Source organism: Xyrauchen texanus, chromosome 35 (genome assembly GCF_025860055.1).
Source record: "Xyrauchen texanus isolate HMW12.3.18 chromosome 35, RBS_HiC_50CHRs, whole genome shotgun sequence".
NCBI classification, from domain to species: Eukaryota; Metazoa; Chordata; class Actinopteri; order Cypriniformes; family Catostomidae; genus Xyrauchen; species Xyrauchen texanus.
In genome coordinates this window covers 17,302,420-17,325,983 of record NC_068310.1, presented here as the reverse complement: position 1 = coordinate 17,325,983, position 23,564 = coordinate 17,302,420, and the positions used below count along the sequence as shown (strand labels likewise).

Below are 23,564 nucleotides of genomic sequence, written 5' to 3'. Positions count from 1 at the left end.
AGTCAGCTACAGAAATGTGTCACCACCAGTGCAGAGCTTGCTTAATATTGGCAGCAGGTTGGTGTGAGTGCATCTGCAAGCACAGTGAGACGAAGACTTTTGGACAATGGCCTGGTGTCAAGAAGGGCAGCAAAGAAGCCACTTCTCTCCAAGAAAAACTTCAAGGACAGACTTAAATTCTGCAGGAAGTACAAGGATTGGACAGCAGAAGACTGGTGCAAAGATATTTTCTCTGAAGCCGCCTCCCACTGTTTGGGACATCTTGAAAATCAATAGTCCGGAGAAGAAAAGGTGAACGCTACCATGAGTCCTGTGTCGTGCCAACAGTGAAGCATCCGGAGATCATCCATGTGTGGGGTTGCTTTTCATCCAAGGGAGTGGGTTCTCTCACAATTCTGCCCAAAAACACTGCCATGAATAAAAATGGTATCAAAACGTCCTGCAAGAGCAACTTCTCCCAATGATCCAGGAGCAATATGGTGATGATCCGTGCATTTTCCAGCATGATGGAGCACTATGTCACAAGGCAAGAGTGATAATGAAGTGGCTCGGAGATCATTACATTGAAATTTTGGATCCGTGGCCAGGCAACTCCCCGGATCTTAATCCCATAGAGAACCTGTGGTCAATCCTCAAAAGGTGAGTGGACAAACAGAAGCCCACAAATTGTGATCAACTCCGAGCACTAATAAATCAAGAATGGATCACCATCAGTCAGGATTTGGCCCAGAACTGATATCCAGCATGCCAGAGCAAATTGCAGAGGTTATGAAGGACACTGGTCAACACTGTAAATATTGACTCTCTGCATAAATTGAGTGTTTTTGCATTTTAAAAGCTATGAAATGTTTATCATTGTTTTCCAGTATACCATAGAAACATGTTAAAAAATCTATATTCTACAAATACTGAAGCTGCAAACTTTTCAAAACACAATTTATGTCACTGCCAATACTTTTGCCCATGGCTGTATAACAAACAGGTTTAGGAAAGTGCTGTTAGATTTTGTGGCTGTTTTGTGTTTTGAGGGTGTTTTACCCTGGGGGGCCTTTTGCACCTTTTGGGTCCCATGACCAGTGTTTGGTGTAATCTGATTGTAAAGCAATATTTGCTGTAATCAGATTACTTCTAAAATAAAAAGTAGAGTAATGCATTACAATTTAAATGATTTTAATCAGATTACAGACACTGACTTTAAGTTAATAAATTTTAGGTAAATTTAGTCATATGTAGGCCTATTTCTAAAATATTTATGTAGAACATATTTAAAACATGAATTATGTGCATGTGTTTCTGTGATAGCTGAAGGGACAACGACAAGGAGGATAGACATTTCTGGAACTTTTCTGTGAAATTAGATTTAGAATGTAATTTAAGTATTTAGCATGAAGTAATCTGTTTGCCTAATCTGATTACAATTTTAGAGCAGGAATTTGTAATGGATTACTAGTTTTGAGTAATTTACCAAACACTGCCAAGTACACTTTTTTTTTTTTTTAACGCTTTAGAGGCACAAATCCCATGTTTCTTTTTTGTTGCGAGAACTGTTAAATATTTCGCCGATCAACATTTTCCGAAAGTTGCGTCTCATTTAACTAACCATTTATCAGAGGTAGCCTAAATTAACTTTTAACACAAATAAACCGTGTGTGATTAGGACAGTAGGCTATTCAGTTAAACCAAGAACAATTATCCTACAGCTCCCATGAGGAGCGTGTTCACACTTTTTGAATTAGCACTTTTTCAGCTAGTTTTTCCTTTTATCTGAATAACGCAATCCGTTTTCTCTTCTGCATTTGACATTTGTAAACTGCACATTTCGTAGTAACACCGCTAAACTATATGATCCGTTACCAAAAGACTGGAAGAAGGATCGGATCACTCAAGGGGCAGGTCACGCCGGGGGTAGATCTGTGTGGCTGCAGCGTTTGTATCTTGGTTCATGCTGGTGATGTAAGATGGCGGTATCATGTACAGTCACCCAGGTGAGTGAAACACCATGTTCCTTCCCTTTATTTGACATTGCCGCTGAGTCGCTATGAGCAAGACCGTTACTTTTATTCTATCTAGCATTTGCATAGAAACCATTCAGGTTAATCTGATGCGTTTTTTTTTTTAATGTTATTTATTGCCGTTCATACCGGGTTCACTAGTGAGGCAACCGCCATTTGATACACTGATATCTCTAATAGTAGCTATGGAGAGTATATGACCATAAACTCATGAGAAAACCAAAGTAGATTTTGCATGCAAGTGTACATTTATACTCTTTACAGTGTTATCAAACATTGATTTACTGTTTAAAAACGAGCAATATAAAATAAGGGAGTCGATCTGATTTGTAAAGATGGAATGTCATGATAAAACAGACCTGATAGTCGCACATTAGTCTCTGCTTGCTATGATGATAAACTTAATCTTGCGCCCAGACAGTCTTCGGTTTAACTGAAACACGTCTTGTGTTTCAAACACATCAGATTGACATTGCATTTCTCTACTTGCTACATGCAGCCAGCTGTTGATTCCAAAGACACTCATAAATGTCCCTATAGTTTTGATGCTTCAGTCTCACTCTGCTGATATGAACTGTAATAATGTGCACGTGTGGGAATCAAAAAATAAATGAATAATATTTACGTAACCAGAGAGACCGCCACAAACACAGTACGGTGCATGTTAGCTTATGAATGACGATGTGTAAACTGAATATGGACAGTACTCAATGCATGTTTTGTACTGGACAACTGGGCTAATTGATTTTGAGGCAATTGTATCTATTATATAATATTTTGTTAAAGGTTGCTTAATTATGTAGCTAATGAAAATCCCTCAAATTATGACATTTGTTTTAAGACAAAGTACTTGTTTGTCATTTTCAATTTTCTTCAAGGTGTTTAAATCAAATGTTTTTCAATAAATTTCCAGTAAGTAAAAGGATAGTATTTGGGATAAAAGTCCCCCTGTTGCAGGGGCTAAAGGCCCCCATAAAGCACAAATTCTTACCTCGGACAAATAGATTTGATATGAAAAATGTTTAAAGTGTGTGCACATTGATTGATCTAATCACAACGGAGGTTCATTTGTTTATAGAATATTTGAGATGTGATGAAATACCAAATGTGTTTGTAATTAACAGTAAATAGTTTACTTTTTCTAAAGTGGTTATTCTGAATAAGCATTATCTTCGTTTGTTACTCAAAGCATCTTGATGTTTTAAAAAATGATTTGCATTAGTTTACAAATTTGCACAATTTCACTTTAACCCAAGTGTGGTGTAAAAGGCCCCTTTGCCACCTTTATTTATTAATACAACACTTTGTTATATTTTCTTAACACAATTTATGCTGCTCCATCAATATTCAATAAAAAAGATATCTAATTTTCAATCTTAATACACATTGTGACCATAAAAAAGGTAATTGAAGGTACCTTAAGCCCCATTGTAACCTATAAATGGTACTGTGTAAAGTGAATGTGGGTTAAACCCATAAATGGGTAGATTAGTAATTTGTTACTCAAAAGAACATTATAATGCATCTTGACACCAGTATTGCCTTTCATGCAACACCATCACAAACACAGCACTGCTTAACCAGGGTTGTCATTAAATAGAATTGTAATGCAAGTTATATTACTATATTATTGGGATTATTTAATAAGCAGGCTGTGTTCATAAATTTTTACCGTTGAACATTAGGCTTCATTAAAGTTCACTGAGGAAATTATACATTTTACAGTGGCATTGCTTTGGATTAAAACATCAAATACTGCTGAACAGCAACATCAGATTCTGACTGACACTTTGTGATGATCATGACTCATATGAAAACAGAAAAATCTGCCCACATTCTGCGGTGTGGTTGTGTGAGCAAGGTTAATTCTGTGTTAAAACGATAGCAAATTCGCTCCATGAGATCTATGAAAATCAAGTTAGCAATTGCAAAGATGGCTCGTTAAATATAGAGAAAAAAACTGTGAAAAATAAACAATGTATTGCAATGACAATGACATGTCTTTCTGTCTCTTATCTCCTCTCTCAGGATGCCAGACAGAGCTGTCGCATTGGGGGCTGTGAAATGAGGTAGTAGTTTGTATAGTTTGGGATCACACCAGATCTGGGAGATAACTATACAGCCTACTGTCTTTCTCACAGCTGCTCCTTCACATCATATACATCAGTGACATGTCTACATAGATTTGATTGAAAAAGTACTGATGAACAGCTGGAGTTCTGCAGTAGTCTTTGTATTGTGTGGTGTGGTTTCTGAGTGTGTAATTTCACTGGTGATCACTGTTTGCCTTTTATATCTCCACACTTAACTCCTGCATCCAAAGTTTCAATTTGAGATGGTCACAATAAGTTTTTAATTGAATTCCTGTAGCCTTCAAATGGTTGCAGAGGTATACATAATTAGTGATCAGAATCCAGACCTCACCATTACAAGTATGTTATAATTGTCATGTCATGAGGACATTTTCCTTGATCTTTTGACATAAAATTGGTCATTGTACTATAAAAACATACTGTAAGTTTCAGAACTCAAAACTTCCTCCTCACTGCAAAAAGAGCATTTATTGAAACCAAGCTACAAAAAAGACTAATTCTCTACTTCCTCCGTATTGTGATGTCACACTGTGGTAGACATTTGCATCTGACCGCCTCCACAACAACACATCAACGCCTACATTACCTTATCACTTCCTTACCTTATTCACAGTAGCGCCATATTTGATTTTTGATGCGAATGAAAACAAGGCTATGAAATATAGATGTACTGTGTCTTCAGTGGCACGCACTGTATACAGCTAAATAAAGCTTCTTGATCCCATCCGATTTTCCACAACTACTGTTGTCTAGAGTTTTTTGTCTACTGAATGTTCAAGTAAAGGTATTTTTTTTTTTTCAATGTTTTGTCTGCAAAACGATCCAAAAATAACTTAAACAATTGTACAACCCATTTAAGACACTGTACGTCTACCAGCCTCATTATCATTCCCTTCAAAAATCAAATATGGTGATGCTGTGTATAAGGTACGTGTGTAGGCCTGCCAAGCAGCTGTGAGTAATGACATGGCAAGGAGAGAGCAATAATAAGTGGCGTTTACTGTTAAGCAGCACCAAAACCAAGCAATACTGAGAGATACAAACTTTACTAATACCATAAGTGAACCATAAGGAACATGTTAAAAATAAAAAATGGCATTTCATGACCCCTTTTAGAGATTGTAATGGTCAAATGTTTCATTTGTGTATCTTGTGTGTTTATGACTATGCTAATGTTTGAAATGTATAGTTGTATAATACTGCTTTTAATGATTAAATTATTTTTAATAGACTAGATTTTGTATTGCAATATTTCTTTCTCATCTTGTCCATCAAGTCATTTTATCAGTGGTAATCATCAGTTAAAGGTGCTATATATAATATTTTTACTGTACAAATCATACATTTACCATAAGATGTCATTAGAGGATTAAAAAACGTGCACATTGAAATTCTGGCTTCTCTGATAACAATGCTACAGCCAGTATATTCTACTTTGAAGTTCTCATTCTGGGCCGGAATTTCTGTTTTCTGTTTTGGCCTGTGTGATCCCGCCCAATGCCCATTCACCAATAGTATTTCTACACTGGCGGGTAGCCAGATTTTAATAAGTTTGCAGGCAGCGTGCTGCAGCCATGGAAGCCAGCAAATGAACTGGATCAGTGATAACAGATTCCACCCTACCTGAAAAGCCTCGCCATCTGTCTAAAAAACACCATGACCATAGGCACAGTAAAACAAGAATAGATATTGGAGATGTGATGCCTTTGGAAGATGGAGCCCAGAAATACTTTAAAAAAGATGCTGAGTTGACTAATTTTCGTGTCAACATTCTGTCAACCCGCATGAGCTTTGAGTCTCGGCGGGGCAGACAACTTTCCAATATTTTTAATTTGGACTGCAGTACCCATTTCAAACGCTTGTTGTCAATCTTACATATAGCACCTTTAAGTTTAAATTCTTATCTAAAGGTCTTAGTGTGATGTAAAAAGTGTGTGATGAAACATATTTAAACAAATTAAATACTTCCTAAAATATCTAGAAGTAAAATCTTTCATCAAAAGGTAAATGGTCTGCACTTATATAACGCCTTTTTAAGCCTTAACGGTATTCAAAGCACTTTACACTGCGACTCATTCACCCATCCACACACACACACACATTCAAACACCAATGGCAGCAGAGGTGCTATGTAAGGTGCTAGCCTGCCATTGGGGGCAACTTGGGGTCTTGACCATGTGGAGTCTTGTGGGATTCAAACCACCAAACCTGCGATTAGTGGCCGACCCGCTCTACCAACTGAGCCACATTCTGAGTAAATTCTAGAGACTGTTGTGAGTGAAAATCCCAGGAGATCAGCAGTTTCAAAAATACTCAAACCAGCCCATCTTGCACCAACAATCATGCCACGGTCCAAATCACTGAGATCACATTTTCCCCCATTCTGATGGTTGATGTGAACAATAACTGAAACTCCTGACCTGTATCTGCATGATTTTATGCATTGCACTGCTGCCACATGATTGGCTGATTAGCAAATCGCATGGATGTTTGTTGGAGCCAGATGGGCTGGTTTGATTATTTGTGCAATTGCTGATCTCCTGGGATTTTCAAGCACAACTGTCTCTAGAATTTACTTAGAATGGTGCCACAAAAAAAAAAAAAAAACCCAGTGAGCGGCAGATCCGTGGACAGAAACTTCTTATTGATGAGAGAGGTCAACAGCTGACCAGACTGGTTTAACTCAGATAACCGCTCTGTAATTGTGGTATTAGAATGCTATTCTGAGATGCGGGTTGGCGCTGTTTTTGGCAGCACAAGGGGGACCCACACAATATTTGGCAGGTGGTTGTAATGTTGCTAATCAGTGAACAGTAAATTCTGTACACTGCCGTTTTTTATGGATGTATGGAGAGATGCTTCAGTCAGGGGCAGATTGGCCATCGGGAACAATCCCGAACGGCCGGTCCATTTCAGGCCGAAGACCGGCCGGTGGTCAAAGAGTTATTTTATTTTTTAATGATACGCGACTGGCCTAACCGGCCTCTCAGCTGCAGCGGAACGCTGTGTGTGTGTGATAGGGATGGGCTTATCGATCCTGTGGTATCGATAGATCGATATACTCACGCTACTCATTTGGCATCGATTTTCTTAAAAAAATATCGATATAAACTAAAAAATTATAATTGGGGGTGTATGTATCACTTTCAGCTGTTTTAGATTACTTCCTTAAATTACTATGTGCCGGAACACCCCTGGCTGTACCTGGCGGCGTATTGAGCTGGCCCATGTCACGTGACAGGAGACGAGCGAATGAGCGACACAGCCGACGATTACACACACCTGCTGAGTGTTCATCATCCAAGGGATTATGGCGGGAGTTTGATAGTCGGGTTGTGGCTTTTCAGAGCAAACGCACAGCAAACACAGCGAATGATGAAAATGCAAGAAAACGTATCGGTATCGTATCGAATCCTAAAAGTGTGGTATCGCCCATCCCTAGTGTGTGATTCAGACCGGGCCAGACCAATACTTTCAATCTGAGGGGGGATATGAGCGGCCCCTCCCAACTTGGACTGATCCTCGTTTTTCCTGACATCCGATTGGCTCAAACTAGGCGCCGATCAAAGGAGTTTAGGTCATGTTTGGCGGGTTTGTGTGAATGTGTAAAAATGGCAAAAAGAAGAGAAAGAAATGGGTGGGGCCGAAAAAATAAGAATTAAAAAGAAAAACATTTTGGCACAAGAGGCAGCTAAATGCGCCAAATTAACAGACCTTTTCCGTAGTGGAAAGAGTGCTGTGGCAGCCGGGGGTGCAGATGAGGAAGGACCCAGCAGCATGGACAGGACAGGTGCACGATTAGGGATATATTAGTGATTTATTATACACTGAAATTGTTTATATTTGCATTTAAATATAGGCATTTATTACATTACTTGGTAGAATTCCAATGTAGGAAGAGAGAGGAGGAGGAGGAGAGAGGAGGAGGAGGAGGAGAAGGAGAAGGAGAGAGGAGGAGGAGGAGGAGGAGGAGCAGCAGAAACCAGGAAACAGACAGGTAGAGGGGCAGTGTGCAAGGCTGGGTAGGCAATCATATTAGGCATATCAATCAATCAATCAAAGCTTTATTAAGGACACACACACACAAAATAGAAAAATACAGCACAGTATTACATATTTACATATAGGATAAAATGCCAATAGTTCAACCTAATGCCGAGATTAGGTTTTGCTGACCTGGTTGTGTTCAGTGCAGTGGTGACTTGCTTATACAACCTGAAGAGGCAGGTGTCATCCTAAAATTTCTTGAAGGTCTTCAGTGTAATCTGATTCTCTTTATACCATAAAAACACTAATAGAATTAAAATAACTTCAAAAAATCCTTCTGCTCGTGCACCAAGGGCACTCGCGTAAAAGGCCTCTCCATCTTAAAGTCCCGGGCTGAATTTCAGTCCCAGTACGTCCCTGGCTTCAGTACACGGAATAAACTGCTTTAGTGACGAAACAGCTAACGAATTAATGTATTGACCCCTTTTCCGCTAATCTTCAACATATTTTACACTGAACAATCCTTTTGGAGTTAACTATTTGTGGATTTTACTACGACAAAATTGCTGAGCTATAAGAGAATTCTTTTGCGACAGTTAAGTGTCAGTTTACGCCTCTCCCAATTCATTTGTAATGTGTCCGTAAACGGTGACTTACTGTCGTAACACGGTAGTTGATCGTTATGCTCTGTTCTATGGTAAATAAAACGCGGAGGCTGTTGTCAAAGTATTGAAGATCTTTTACGTTATTGTTATTATTATTATTATTGAACAAAAAATTACATGGGATACATATCACACACACACAGCGGGATTTAGCGGCTTTCTTGTTAAATGATGAACAATGAGAGTCATAGACTAAATTAAGGTCGACACAGAAAAGCCTAAAGTGACTTTACATTTATGGAGATGAAACTGGCCACAGAGAGTTAGCAGTTTTAACCTGTCATCCATCTCCTTTGACCCTGAGTCCCAAATCAAAAACATTATATTCATTATTTAAAAAATAAAAAGTCTGCTTTGAGAAAGAGAAAATAAGCCAGGCTACTTCTTTCCAGAATTCCTTTGCATAATCATATTAGTAATGAGGATCTCTGGTGAAACAACTGACGCAGAACGTCCTGTAACATTGTCAATCAAATTAACTGTAGCCAGTCGCCTTTAAGGGCGTTGTTTTGTCCGTATTTCTGATTGGCCCAGAGCGTTCATCCGCCGTCGCGCTTTGACGTCGCCACTGGTTCGCTTGCAGCGTGTGAATATGGCGAACATAAGAAGCGTCAAGGTGAGGATAAAATCGAATGAATTCATGAAAATGTATTGTAACATTGTTAAGCATTCCATTGTGAAGTTAAATTTTTATACGTTGATTTGTTTTACCTTTTCAGTCTTCGTGTGGTTGTGTTCGGCATTTTTTATTTCCAAGTAATATAGTCACAGTACTAACCAGTTAAATGAACTTATGTGCAGTCATGAGTTTGATGGACAGGTAAACATCAGAAACAATGGCCACATCCAGCTTCGCTCTTCATTGTAAAGGCATTATCAGCCAGTCCTCAAACTCTGGTCACACATCACAGTTTTACATATCTACTGTGCAGCATGTTATGTTTGAACCATTTTTATTACATTTATATTGTATTGTATTGTGTTTGTTGTATAACGAAACATCACCAGGCTTATGCAGGCTGTGTATATTAGCTGGGCACACCCATTGTACCTTAGTTTGTTTTGTAACATAATTCTTTCCATAAGCTTTTAATATTTAAAGCTTTCTCCCTTCTGTGACCTCTTTGACCCCATGTGACAGGGTATGGTGGGTCTGGTGACTGGAGGGGCTTCTGGTTTGGGGAGAGCTACTGTGGAGAGGCTGATCAGCCAGGGGGCCAGTGCTGTGATCCTAGACCTGCCCAGTTCTGATGGACACAAGTTGGCTGCTGCTCTTGGCGACTGCTGTGCATTTGCTCCTGCTGATGTGAGAGGCACTTATTGCATTTAACGTACTTTTTTCATATTTCAGTACGTCTCACATCTCTTTAGATTTTTTGCTCTGTTAGACAATGTTTGCAAATATGGTATATTGTGAGAGTTGTCATCAAGTTTATAATGATAATACTTTTTGTTTGGCTCTGATTTGGCTTTTGTTTTTCAATCAGGTCACATCAGAGTCAGACGTGAGATCAGCTGTGGATTTGGCCAAGGAGAAGTATGGCAAGCTGGATTTAGCAGTGAACTGTGCTGGCATTGCGGTGGCCGTGAAAACGTACAACTTTAAAAAAGACCTTCCCCACAGCCTGGAAGACTTCACACGTGTTATCACTGTAAATCTCAGTGCTTAACTGCAGCTCAACCCTAAGGCTGCAGATCTGTACAGCTCATGAAAATTCTAGACTTCTCTAAATATTTATTGTTGTGTGGTCATTATTGGAGTATATACAGTATACACTACTGGTCAAAAGTTTTGAAACACTTGACTGAAATGTTTCTCATGATCTTAAAAATCTTTTGATCTCAAGGCATATGCTTAAATGTTTGAAATTGGTTTTGTAGACAAAAATATAATTGTGCCACCATATTAATTTATTTAATTATAAAACTAAGATTTAATAAAAAAATTTTTTTTTTTGAAATTGATGAATTGTACTGAATAATTAAGAAAAGCAGCTAATAAGTGCCCAGTATAGATGGAAACTCCTTCAATGCTGTTTAAAAAGCATCCCAGAGTGATTCCTCAAGAAGTTTTGTCACGAGTACATGTCTGCAAATTCTAGGCAAAGTGTGACTACTTTGGAGATGCTAAAATATAACACAGTTTTGTTTTACTTTGGATTTTTTTTTATTCACAACATAATTCCCATAGTTCCATTTATGTTATTCCATAGTTTTGATGACTTTACTATTATTCTAAAATGTGAAGAAAAAAATGTAAAAAATGAGTAAGTGTTTCAAAACTTTTGACCAGTAGTGTATTTCATCATCACCATGGTGGTTTCTTATTGCATGTCGGTGCCACAGAGGAAAATATACTACACTAAGTGCTCCAGCTATACTGAATGCTACACTCAGTCCGAACAAATCAAAAGTACCAATGCATCATAAAGTCTTATCTATTATAGGTGAACATTGCTGGAACATTTAATGTGATCAGACTTGCTGTAGGTGAGATGGGAAAAAATGAGCCCGATGCAGATGGACACAGAGGCTGTATCATCAACACAGCCAGTGTTGCTGCTTTTGATGGGCAGGTATACCAGAAATTATATATAAATATAGCTGGTAAAATTACTTCTACTATAAATATACATATAATTTATATAGCTAGAAATTCTCTTGCCATCCTTACAGCTTTATAACACTGTAGCACTTAAGCGGTTGTCATGTGCTGAACCATTATCTACCATTTTAAGGTGGGCCAGGCTGCGTACTCCGCTTCTAAGGGTGGGATTGTGGGCATGACTCTCCCCATTGCACGGGACCTTGCACCAATGGGGATCCGTGTAGTCACCATTGCCCCAGGTCAGTGAACCCGAGATGTGATATTTTTATGTAAACAGAATGAACTAGGAAACCTCCCCTCTTAATAGTGTCATCAATGCTCATCATGATTTATTTTCTGCTGCCCCTTTAGTTCCCTATCAGATTGTCCTATACATTTAAAGGAATAGTTCACCCCAAAATGAAATTTCTCTCATCATTTACTCACCCTCATGCCATCCAGATGTGTTTGACTTTCTTCTGCTGAACACAAATGAAGATTTTTCTAGATTCTGGGTACCAGAATTTTGAAGCTCTTAAAAGGACATAAAGACATCCAAATTGGAGTTGTAATCCATACAACACCAGTGGTTAAATCTACGATATGTGTGAGTGGGTAACATATCATATCAATATATAAAAATAAATATATATATATATATATATATATATATTTTTTTTACTATGAATTCGCCTCCCTGCCCTGTTGGTGGGGATATGCACCGAGAATGTGAATCGCCAAAAACAAAATAAGAATGTGAAAGTGGAGATTTATATTAAAAAAAGGACTTGATCTGTTTCTTATCCACACCTATTATACCAATACAAAAGACATGGATTTTGCCACTGGAGTCGTATTAATTACTTTTATGCTGCATTTATGTGCTTTTTGGAGCTTAAACATTTTCTTCACCATTTACTTGTATTGTATGGACCTACAGAGCTGAAATATTCTTCTAAAAATCTATTTTGTGTTCTGCAGAACAAAGTAAGTCATGCACATCTGGGATGACATAAGTTTGTGTGGAACTATCCCTTTAAAACCATTTTATGCTCTTCTGTGCCTTTTTTTTCACATCTACATGAAATCAGAAAATGTACTATTTGCTTTCTTTTTTTCTTTCTTACTGTTCCCAGTCTTATTGTGAACAATTCTTCTGTGCACATATTCCAAATATTACGTTTTCATCAACTTGCTTTTGCTCTCACACTCAAACATCTTCCCTTTTCTGCTGACATCACCTTTGCAGCACAAGCTGTTAGATAACATTTACCAATAGCCAAACAGTTATTTAGGCATTGATTTAGCAAATGCACATTTTGTCTGGCTTTATTCCAGTAAGTAAACGCCCATATTTCACAATCTAATCAAGTCCTGGCATAATGTGTTTACCTCTTCTATAAATGTATAGGACAATATCCTGTTTCACTCTTAAATATCCCACATTATGGAAGTAAAAGGAGTTGTCAACTGGATTTTATACTGACTTCAATTATATCCTCTTCACTTTTGCATTTATACAGGTCTGTTCTCCACACCACTGCTGGCAGGATTACCCGAGAAGGTGCAAAACTTCTTGGCCCGGCAGGTGCCATTCCCCTCACGTTTGGGAGATCCTGCTGAGTATGCACATCTTGTGACTGCAATAGCAGAAAACCCCATGATAAACGGCGAGGTGATTCGCTTGGACGGAGCCATCCGCATGCAACCTTGAAGGATGAACTGGGAAAAAGGGAACATAGTGTAGAGACTTGAAGTGTGTCTTTTGGTAACCTTGGAGTATTAAGCATTTTCTGTATAATGCTGAAAAAATGCCTGAATGCTTTGTATCAGAAAGAAAGTGCTTCCGCTCTGAGTGCTTTTTGTTTGTTAAACCACTGGAAGTTATGTACTGACCCTTATGTTCCTCTGAGGTACTGTAGTCGAATGACAGTTCATTTAGATGTAGATTAAACATGTCCCCATAATTATGGCTTGAATATATAGATCAGGTCTTTAGACTTGATATATGTCTGTGAGAAATCTGAAGTGTTTTGATATTAAACAGACTTCTAATAATTTATGTTGAGTGGTTCTGTATCTATTTTACACAAAAGACAAGCCATTCAATAAAGTATGTAAAGCACAACAGGATGAGTTATATATATTTTTTTTCAGTTGTAGACAAGCTCAGGAATCATTGTAGCAGACTGAAAATAAAACTCCAGGCAAGGTGGTAAATAAGAAATGATTTGCCACCACATTGTAAACTTTCGCTTTCAAATTGTATGATTCATACTCAAACATTCTGTTCCCTTTTTCTCTTACTGTTAAAGAAGCATTTTCTGAGCAGTGTTTAGTAATATTTCTGGTTACGTACAACCAATACCCATTATTATTATTAATGAGTAAACTAAATTCTAACTTTGAGCCATTTTGTTTAACTTGAAACTAGTCAATAGGTTGGCCAATAGATGGCAGAATTTAGCTTGTTTTTTAGGGACATTTCACAAATAGCCTTGTGATTGTAGTATATTATGCATTAAATGAGATTATGACTATGAAAAAGTCGAGCTCAAAGTATTTATTAATGGAATTATTAAGAGACTTCTTGCAAATGCTATTTTATATGAATTTTCAAAATCTTCTAAATACTTCTGCATGTATTCTACACAATAGAGAACTTGCTTGCTTAAAGATATTGTGCTGTTATACGGTATATTAAGATATTTCTGGATTAATTTAGTATTACTTGGTTCAGTGCCTGGCCAAAAAAAAAAAGTGTCATGATCTGGTGTTGCTTCAATTGGTCAGGTCTAGACTCAGCAACATTATGCAGCAATAAAATGAAGTCAGCTGACTACCTGAATGTACTGAATGAGGTTATCCCATCAATGGTTATCCCATCTTCCCTGATGGCATTGTCATATTCCAAGACGACTATGTCAAGATTCATTGGGATAAAATTGTGAAAGAGTGATTCAGGGAGCATGAGGAATCATTGTCACGTGAATTGGCCACCACAGAGTCCTGACCTTAACCCAATTGAAAGTCTTTGGGATATGCTGGATAAGACTTTAGAGTGAATTGACTCTCCTGTTGTCAATACAAGATCTCGGCCAAAAGTTAATGAATGCAACACTGGAATTTTTTTTTGTGACATTGCATAAGTTTGTTGAAACAATGCCACGACGAATGTGTGCCATAATCAAAGCCATAGGCAGTACAACAAAATATTACAGTATGCAACTTTTGTTTTTTGGCCATGCAGTGTATTTATGACTTATAATCACCAACAAGTGTGGACAAGATTGGTAGTTGTGCTCAAAAGTCCTTTTAAATCCTTTGCTGAACAGATTGAGCATAATTAAAGGAAACCCAGATTGACGTTAGTAAATCTGCTTTAAGTACAGACACACGGCTGATTGATGTCATAGGGTGTCAGTTCAGCTCACTCTAATCTGTTTTTTTTTTTTTTTATGTCAATGCATCCTACAAGCAATGAAGGGCTTGTTAATATAATGTAGAATTTTTGCACATTTATATAAGTTAACAATTACTGCTGTTACTTAAAGGGTCATAATGTTATCACCCTCATGTTGTTTCAAACCCAGACTACTTGCCTTCTTCCATGGAACGAAATGATGTTAGACAAAATGTTAGCCTCAGTCTCCATTTACTTTCATTGTATGGAAAATGTCAGCATCAACATTATTTCAAATATTTCATGTGTTCCATGGAAGAAAGAACGTCATACGTGTTTGTACAATATCCCATTCAATTTTCGTACAGTTTTTCTCAACCGCTTTGGCTCAATTCTCGATTGAGATTTTTTTTTCTTTTTTTCGAAACAATAAGTTAAAATCTCAGAACAATTCGTTTCTTGTTCAATCACACCATTTTTTAATTTCTTATTCATTTAAGCAAATTGCATGTGTTTTGGCACATGTGCAAAAGAGTAAGAACAAATGTCTACAATTTGCACAATAACTAAATGCACATGGCTTGCTGATTAAAACTGATAAGTTGATTCTCAGTAAAATTGTCACTCTTCACAACTTCTAAACATTCTATCGTCGTGTGAGCCATCACATGCAAAATAATCCATTCAATGATCAAAATCAACAACAGTTTCAAGAGGAGACTAACAGACTGATTAATCAATATGCATTATTTATGTACTTGAGACAGTTTGAGCCTCCTTGGATTGGGAATGACAGAGCTCAAGTCAAGAGGATCTCCTACCTCCAGGGGGCAGAATATACAAACAGGCAAACGCTTGATCAATGTTTAGAGGAACATGCATGGACAGTATGAACATACATCATTTGGATAACAAGCTGTCTCTAAAAATCCCCCAAGATATAGAAAACACGCCTGAGCTTCATGTTCACTTTTTCTGCATAGATTCCCATGAAGTCATTTCTCTGTTGTTTTGTGGTCTTTGAAGTGGTCCAAAGAAAAATGCAATTAACAGGACTCTTCTGGTGACAGGAACAGTTGCAGAAAAGAGGAGGAGAGAAAGTGAGCTAGTTGTCATTTATCTAGGTCAGCTAAACCGACCTATTACTTTTTTCAACTTAAACATAAACATGCACATAGCCTACATGTATCAATTCAGACATATCAGTGAGATATCAGTTCCTTAGTAAAATAGAACAAAATTGAATTGCTGTTAATGTAATCTTTTTAACTATGTTCAAATCTCACAAAATCTATCAAGAACATTTCCAGGTCACCCTCAAATTGGACGTAGATGGATGAATATACTCACAGCCGGATGAACAGATGGATAGATAGACAGACAGACAAGCAGACAGTTACATTTGACAGACGCTTTTATCAAAAGCGACTTACAGTGCACTTATTACAGGGACAATCCCCCCCGGAGCAACCTGGAGTTAAGTGCCTTGCTCAAGTACACAATGGTGGTGGCTGTGGGGATTGAACCAGCAACCTTCTGATTACCAGTTATGTGCCTTAGCTCACTACACCACCACCACTCCACAGATAGTTAGATGATGGATGTATGGATGGATGGACGGACGGACGGACGGATGGACAGAGTGATGGATAAATAGATAATAACTACATAATAGTTAGATAGATTCAACAAATGCTAACATTATATATACATATTTTACAATTTAAATAATATATCATTGTTTTACACTTTACCATAATGAGAAATATTTTTTTTCTAATCACGGTAAAGGAAATTTAAGGAAATTTTGGGAGAACTTGTGGTCTGTTGTCACCAAGTCAATGCAAAAAATCTTAATAGTGCTAAAAATAGACTTCATTTTCTTCATGCTAATGGTCATTTCTTATTGTGATTTTCTTTTGATTTTAGTGAAATGTGATCTGGACATGTTCTTAACAGGCTTTGTAAGATTCACCCTTATAGGAGAGCTATATTTGTTGAGTTGCAGCGAGTATAAACAGATTACAGCTTTCTGAATTGGGCGTTTGTTATTAAACACAGCACAGCAGCATCCCACTGATGTGTTCAATCCTTAAGCTCTAGAGAATGCAAGGACAACAGGAATTTTCCTCCCTGCCAAGACACAAAAACAAATAAACTTTGAAAACTTTCAGAAAAACAGGCACCTTTGTGGGACGACTGTATCCACTGAAGAAATGGTGAAAAGATGGTGATTTTTCCCAGTCTTCCAATTAAAAGAGTCCCAGTGATCTCATATGTTCAGGGCCATTGAATGATTTTACTATGCAAATTATCATTCGATCCCACATTTTACAGTGCCTTTCACATCCGACAATACTATGACCTAACCTGTCACTGCTCATCTACTTCTTATCCTTCGTGGAAACAAATACTTTTGTCTGAAACATTGGATATGCTGTCTTTCTGGGACCTATTAGAGGTATTGTGTTGGTTTTATCTGTTGATTGCAGGCTACAGTTACAGTCTTTGTCTGAGGGAGGGTAATCCTGTATGTGTGTGTGTATTTGTGCCCACTCAAGTGTTTGTTTGAGACAGAGGAGGGAATCCACTAATGCTTCCAGAGCTCGAGAAAACAAATAAACACAGCATGCCTCCAAACTAGCCATGGCAGCACAAATATTTTCTCAACATTCAGTCTTTACAAGCGTACATTCAAATAGAGCTATTATTCATGTCTATTATGACACAGACATGTTCTTTTATGGCTCTTTGTTAACTTGTTGATTCAAATGCAGAATTTTGCTTGTAGCTTACAGGATAACATAAGTGTACACCCACAATGTTTGGGTACATATACAAAGTCACCTTATGTGACTTTTAATTGATATATCACCCATACATTTAAATTCTGTTGTCTTTTACTTACTCTAATGCCGTTCCATACCCATACTACTTTTTTCTTCCATGAAATACAAAAGAAGATGTTAGGCAGAAGGTTGTGGTACATGAGTCTGTGTTACCATTCACTTTCATTCTTTTCAAGAGCCATACACATTTGAAATAATATGAGAGTGAGTAAATTATGGCAGAATTTAATATTTTTGGTTGAACATATTTGATATCTTTGATACCACATTTTTGCTATGTTGCCAGCAATGGGAGGCAACATGATATTTCATATTTACAGCATGTTCAATACACCATAAATGACCAGTTGTGTTCCTGAGAGGCTAGTGTATATATATTTCAAGCTGGCCTTTGAAATAGCCTTTAATCATAGCTTTGAGCATGTGATGAAGATACAACACTCCTTTGGCAAACACTCACACACAAACACTCTGACTTCAAACTGACTTCTGACCTCATCCACCACTTCATTTTAGCATGACCATAAAGCTGATAGAGGTTATCCGATTTAATCAGACGCAACAGTAACACTGTGACTTTTTACTCATACTGAGGATTTTATTGAATCTATGTTAGGCCCAAATCCCTATTAACACAGTGGCTGGCTAACCACTTTGTTGACAGGTCTACTGGGAGAGAGATGTCAGCTCCTGCAACCATTCACTGTTGGCTTTGGGAGTACGTGATTGAGAAATAAAGAGAGAAAATAAAAAACATTATTTATTACACATTTTATATGGTATATATGTCTGCTTACCTCAAGGAGAGTGTTTGAAACATGAACCATCATCTCAGAAGCACAGATCTGGGATTACATACATACATTTAAAAAAGCTTAACTAGTGTTTCTTTTTTTTATTATTATTTTATTTATTTTTTACATGTGGTAGTTAACACATTCTGATAACTTTGCATATAATGTTTCAATCATTGCCAAGATTTTATGCCAAAATGTGTATGAATATATAAAGAGAAAGTGTATTTTTAGGTGCTGTACTTTTCCACCATTTTTAATTACATTTTTACCTACACTAGTTTATTTAAAATGGTCCTACAAAGTGGCAAATTAATAATAAAAAAAAAAATACAAATATTCTATGTTGTCCCTTAATTACTTTGAGGTCATAAAAGCAGAATGCCTAAATTAACAAAATACTGTTTAATTTACAGTAGTTTTAGAATGAGTATGTCACTTTGCAGAACATATCAACTTTCCAAAGGTATCTCATATCAATAACCCATGTACCATGGCAATATATCATGTTTGTTTTTGGACATATATTACGGTAGTACCATGTGATTATTGGAAGAACTTTAATGTAAATATACTGATTCCATGTTAATACCATAAAACATAATATGGTTGCATGTTTTCTTCCAGTATTGTCTTTCCTGTGTTATGCTATAAAAAGCATTGCTCTATATTACTGTATTTTGTTTGTATGTTTATTTTATATGTTGGATGATTTTACATGGCATTGTAAAGTAATCTTGGGTAAAAAATAAAAACTTTATTATCCTTTATTATCACTATAAAGACACATGTACATGGAAAATTAAATGAATCTATAAAGCCTTTTTGTATACTGCACTAAGTCTTGCCAAAGAAAAGTAAAAAAGCAGTATTCAGCCTGGGCGTTCACAGCCTGAAAAATAATTACCTTAAACATTTACAGTAATGACTGTGTGCATCTGGAGAACGAACACTGAAAATCATAACTTTATTCACAAGAAGAAACTAATAAAAAAATTATAAATGGATAGTACTGAAGAGCATTTTTTAAATTTTAGAAAGTTTTTTTTTTTTTTATACCCTTTGGACTTACAAACCCTAATCCCCAGCAGAGACACTGGACCATGTACCATATTTATCCATTCATAACAGCCTCAGTCCAATCACTTAGTATTTCAAAACAACATCATTACCACAGCAAGTTTACTGACAGTCTCAGATGTAGTCGGCATGACTTCATTAGCAAAGCAGTTTCAGCTAGAATCAGTACCCCAAGGAGAGCTCCAGACTCAGCCAAATTCTTTCCATTCCTACTTCCCTTGGAGAGCTTGAAACTTTGACTGTAACTAGCTGCTATTAAATGCTTTATTGCTGGTCTGTTATAAAACGCTCCTCTGGAATACCAAAGTCCTATGTTGTTTCCCAAATTTAGTGGTAAATTAAGCAAAGGACTAAAGTCACAGCTGAAGTACAGTTTACTTCAAATCTGTCTTTATGATTCATATCAAAGCCATATTACTTTTGAATTGGTTAGTGATTTAAGAAGTGAAGGAGATCATGTATGAGCTACTGGTTCAAGTCAAGTCAAATCAAGTCTTTTATTGTCATTCAACCATGTGTGTATGGAAGAATGAAATGACTTTTCTCTTTGATGACACAATTCAAACAAAATACACAAAACACTGTGGCACATGGAAATTCAGTAATAAGCATGATGACATGAGTCTTTGAACATATAGTATGCACACTGTATAAAAAGTATAGTGACCCGTTGGGAGAAACAGAATATACTGTCTGTGCAGTTGTGTGTTTTTGTGACTTTTATTTAGCATCTTAATTACTCACAGAGATCAATTACATTATCTATGCATCTTTCTATCTGTCTCACACATTTTCTCTGGAACGCCTCATTCCACAGTGTTCACACATCTTCTCCACACATCTCAAATGAAACAAAACTCGTAATAATATTGGATGGCATTGATAATCACCTTAGAGACTGGCACGAATACCTGCAGCTGAATATAAAGCACTTTTTCTCTAGTTTGAAACACTTGTGTGTCCAATCACTTTTAATATATTGAAATCTATTCAAACAGAAGCTCAATTATGCAAAATAGTTTGAGTCAGATGGAATCTGGTACAGGACATGCCAGCGAGCCTCAAAACAGCCATCAGCATACATCGGAATTGTGTGACAGACACAAACAATTCTGTAGCAATACAATACATAGTTACACAATGTTATATTGTATGTACATGTGCACAGATGGATGGATGTTTGCATGGATGAATGAATGGATGGATAGATGTTTGCATGGATGGATGGATGGATGGATTGGTGAATGGACAAATAGATGGATGGATGGATATATGGACTAATAGATGGATGTTTGCATGGATGGATGGATGATAGATAGATGAATGGATGAACAGATGGATGGACAGATGGATGAATGAATGAATGAATGGATAGATGAATGTTAAATTCAACCCTGAATGTTGTCATTATGGTTGAGAAAATGATTGTTCTACATCTGAAACAGAGCCAATTACACAAAACGTCATGGTTACTGTTGTAAAGGAGGGAGCCGCGGGTCCTGCTAGTGGGGGGACTGTACCGCGGAAAATACGTCACAGGGAGTTGCCTGAAGTGGGAACTATGCCTGTGGAGCCCAAGCCCAACACGAAGCACTTGACTCGTGGTGGGTCTTGCGGCGAATTCCTCCCCTGAATCTGCGGCCAAAGGGCTAGGGAGAAAGAGCATCCAGGGAGAGAGAGCTTTCTGGCTCACCTGGGAAAGAAGGCGCATTGGATCAGCTTGGTGAAGGGTGCAAGGTGCAAGTGGAACAAGGAGTGTTTAGGGGCTTTACGGGCCCTAGAAGAGGTCCTGGAGATGGGGGCCATACACCGCCTGCGGGGCGCTTGACGCTGGGGCTGAGAGCTGGGCCCAGGTTGAAGCGGAGCTGCCGGTGGTTTCTTCGCAGGGTGGCGCCTGGAGCCGAGGCGCCTGGAGCCGAGGTACCAATCATCAAGCCACGAGGTTTGGGGGAGGACGGTGGGTTCCAGTCCAACCCCACGTTCACAGAGGCTTGGGAAAGCATGTCGGCCATCTGCGTGTCAGACTCTGAGTGAGCTGGCTGACCCGAGGACGGGAGTCCGGTCAGGTCTTCAGCGTCAGATGCCTGAACGCTCTCCGATGCAGCAGCGATGTCGTCATCCAGACCTGGCTCCAGGGATGAGGCAAACTGGTCGTGAAGTGAGACCCCGTCGTCCCAAGCGGACGGAATCAAACGAGCATGCCGGGGGCGGGTGGTTCGTGGGGTTGCCCCGGTGAAACTGAGCCTGCTGCCATCTCCAAATCGCCTCCATCACCAGCTGGGTTGTTCACAATCCTGTGGGAAGAAGGAGCGATGCGGGGAGATGGACGGCTGGAGTGGCGTTCATTTTGCGGAACGAAAGCCGCGACCGCAACGTTGCCATGGTCATGTCCACGCAGTAAGAACATGAACCATCCACAAACGCTGCCTCGGTGTGAGCTACCCAGGCACAGGAGGCAGCGTCTATGACCTTCGGATCTGGAGAGATACCGGCCACATCCAGGAACTACACAGTGGTGGAAAGGCATCTTTACAAAGACGCGTCCTAAAAAGGACATTCAACCTGTATGTTGCTCTTTACCAGAAAACAACTCTTTCAGAGAAATCAACTCTTTTATTAGAGAAGCGCTGTCGAAGCGACCAGGGGCAGAGTCTGCACAGCGTGCAGAGAGGAGAAATCCGCTGGAATGCGCGGTCAGATCTAACAGAAGGCTCTCTTGCAGAGGTGGGTGAAGCAGTCGTGACACACAGCTCGTTGATCACCGTTCGGCCCGAAGAAAAATCTGTCTGGCATTCGCTCGCCTGCTCCCTTTATACCCGTATGTCCGGGGGCGGGGCATGCAAATTCTGTCTGCCAACTTGACATTGGCCTTTTCTCAAGTTCAAGTTCAGAGGTACGCAAGGCTCTCAGAAGAGACTCCTTGTGTCACTACAATCGATACAACGTCGAGTGAGTGACAGAAGGGGAACTGTACCCCTATAGCTCTATGGAAATGGGATGATTGTTACACATTTCAAGTGTTCTTCAGTGAATGAATTATTTTGAAGAGGGGAAACAGATTAGCTCTCCTATCACAGAGAGTTATGCTGTGAATTACTACTTTGTCAAATTGGCTCTTCTTGTTGGAAATCATGCACAATCTGAAACTACCTCATTTATCATCCAGGGTTGCATTGTTTTGTAATGGAATCACAGGTATATGTGGCAAAGTTTATACATCAAACTTTATACCAGTACTGCATGACTCTTAAACAAATAATTTAGTTACATTGCCACAAAAATATTCAAGTTTCAGCTCAATTCATTTCTACAACATGACATTTCAGGATGGCTTTGCAGGATGTATGGACTATGTATGTATTTATGTCATGTAAGTTTGTTTGTATGTATGTATGTGGGGTACCTAACATTAAATACTTTTGGAAACTTGACATGCAGTGTGAAAAGCTAAATGTAAAACTATTTTAAACATAATTATGCTAATTATTTTATAATGATAATGCATGCAGCTTTAAAAATTCATTTGTCACATAGCAGGACCATTTAAAATGAACTAGGGAAGGCAAAAATATATTTAAGTGGTGTAAAAATTAGAAATGGTTAGCGGTCACACCACCTAAAATATACTCATACCCTCACACATTAATTAAAATTCTAACCTGAAAACTTGATTTAAATTTCGTTTTTGTTTTTTTAAATCAAGATAACTCGTATCCATTTCTCTGTTTTTTTTTCCCCAGTTATATATCATGGACATTTTATGCATCAACTTAATGTTTGTATGTATGTATATACAGTATACTGTTTGTATGTTCTGTTACAACCCTGGCCTTCCTCTCTTTGTACTATGGTGGCAGTGTGGGACAGATTCTGGTTGGTGGATAAACCTTTTGGTTTCATTTCTCTCTCCAGATGAGTCTCAACTTGGCTATATTCACCTGCAGTTACCAGTTACATATGACATTTGTTGTACTGTTTTAAACCTCTAGATATTTAGATTTACTTCGTTCATTTGACTTAATTTTCAATAAAACAATATTCTTAATTGCATTTTGTGTTTGACTGGACTTTATTTTGCAGTCTTAAAACGAGCT

General features: G+C 38.1%; 1 protein-coding gene across 1 annotated transcript; it reads left to right on the top strand.

The window, feature by feature from the left end:
- Nucleotides 1–9,301: 9,301 nt before the first annotated feature.
- Nucleotides 9,302–13,883, top strand: LOC127628871 (3-hydroxyacyl-CoA dehydrogenase type-2-like). The gene is made up of 6 exons (XM_052105820.1): nucleotides 9,302–9,373; nucleotides 9,899–10,063; nucleotides 10,245–10,409; nucleotides 11,205–11,333; nucleotides 11,496–11,604; nucleotides 12,868–13,883. Exons 1-6 carry the CDS (start codon nucleotides 9,350–9,352, stop codon nucleotides 13,056–13,058), a joined length of 783 nt encoding a protein of 260 aa, XP_051961780.1. The 5' UTR covers nucleotides 9,302–9,349; the 3' UTR covers nucleotides 13,059–13,883.
- Nucleotides 13,884–23,564: the final 9,681 nt, after the last annotated feature.

Coding starts and splice junctions, on each gene's coding strand:
- LOC127628871 (XM_052105820.1), top strand. CDS start 9,350: ATGGCGAACATAAGAAGCGTCAAG. Junction 9,374..9,898: donor CGAACATAAGAAGCGTCAAG/GTGAGGATAAAA, acceptor CCCATGTGACAG/GGTATGGTGGGTCTGGTGAC. Junction 10,064..10,244: donor GTGCATTTGCTCCTGCTGAT/GTGAGAGGCACT, acceptor TTTTTCAATCAG/GTCACATCAGAGTCAGACGT.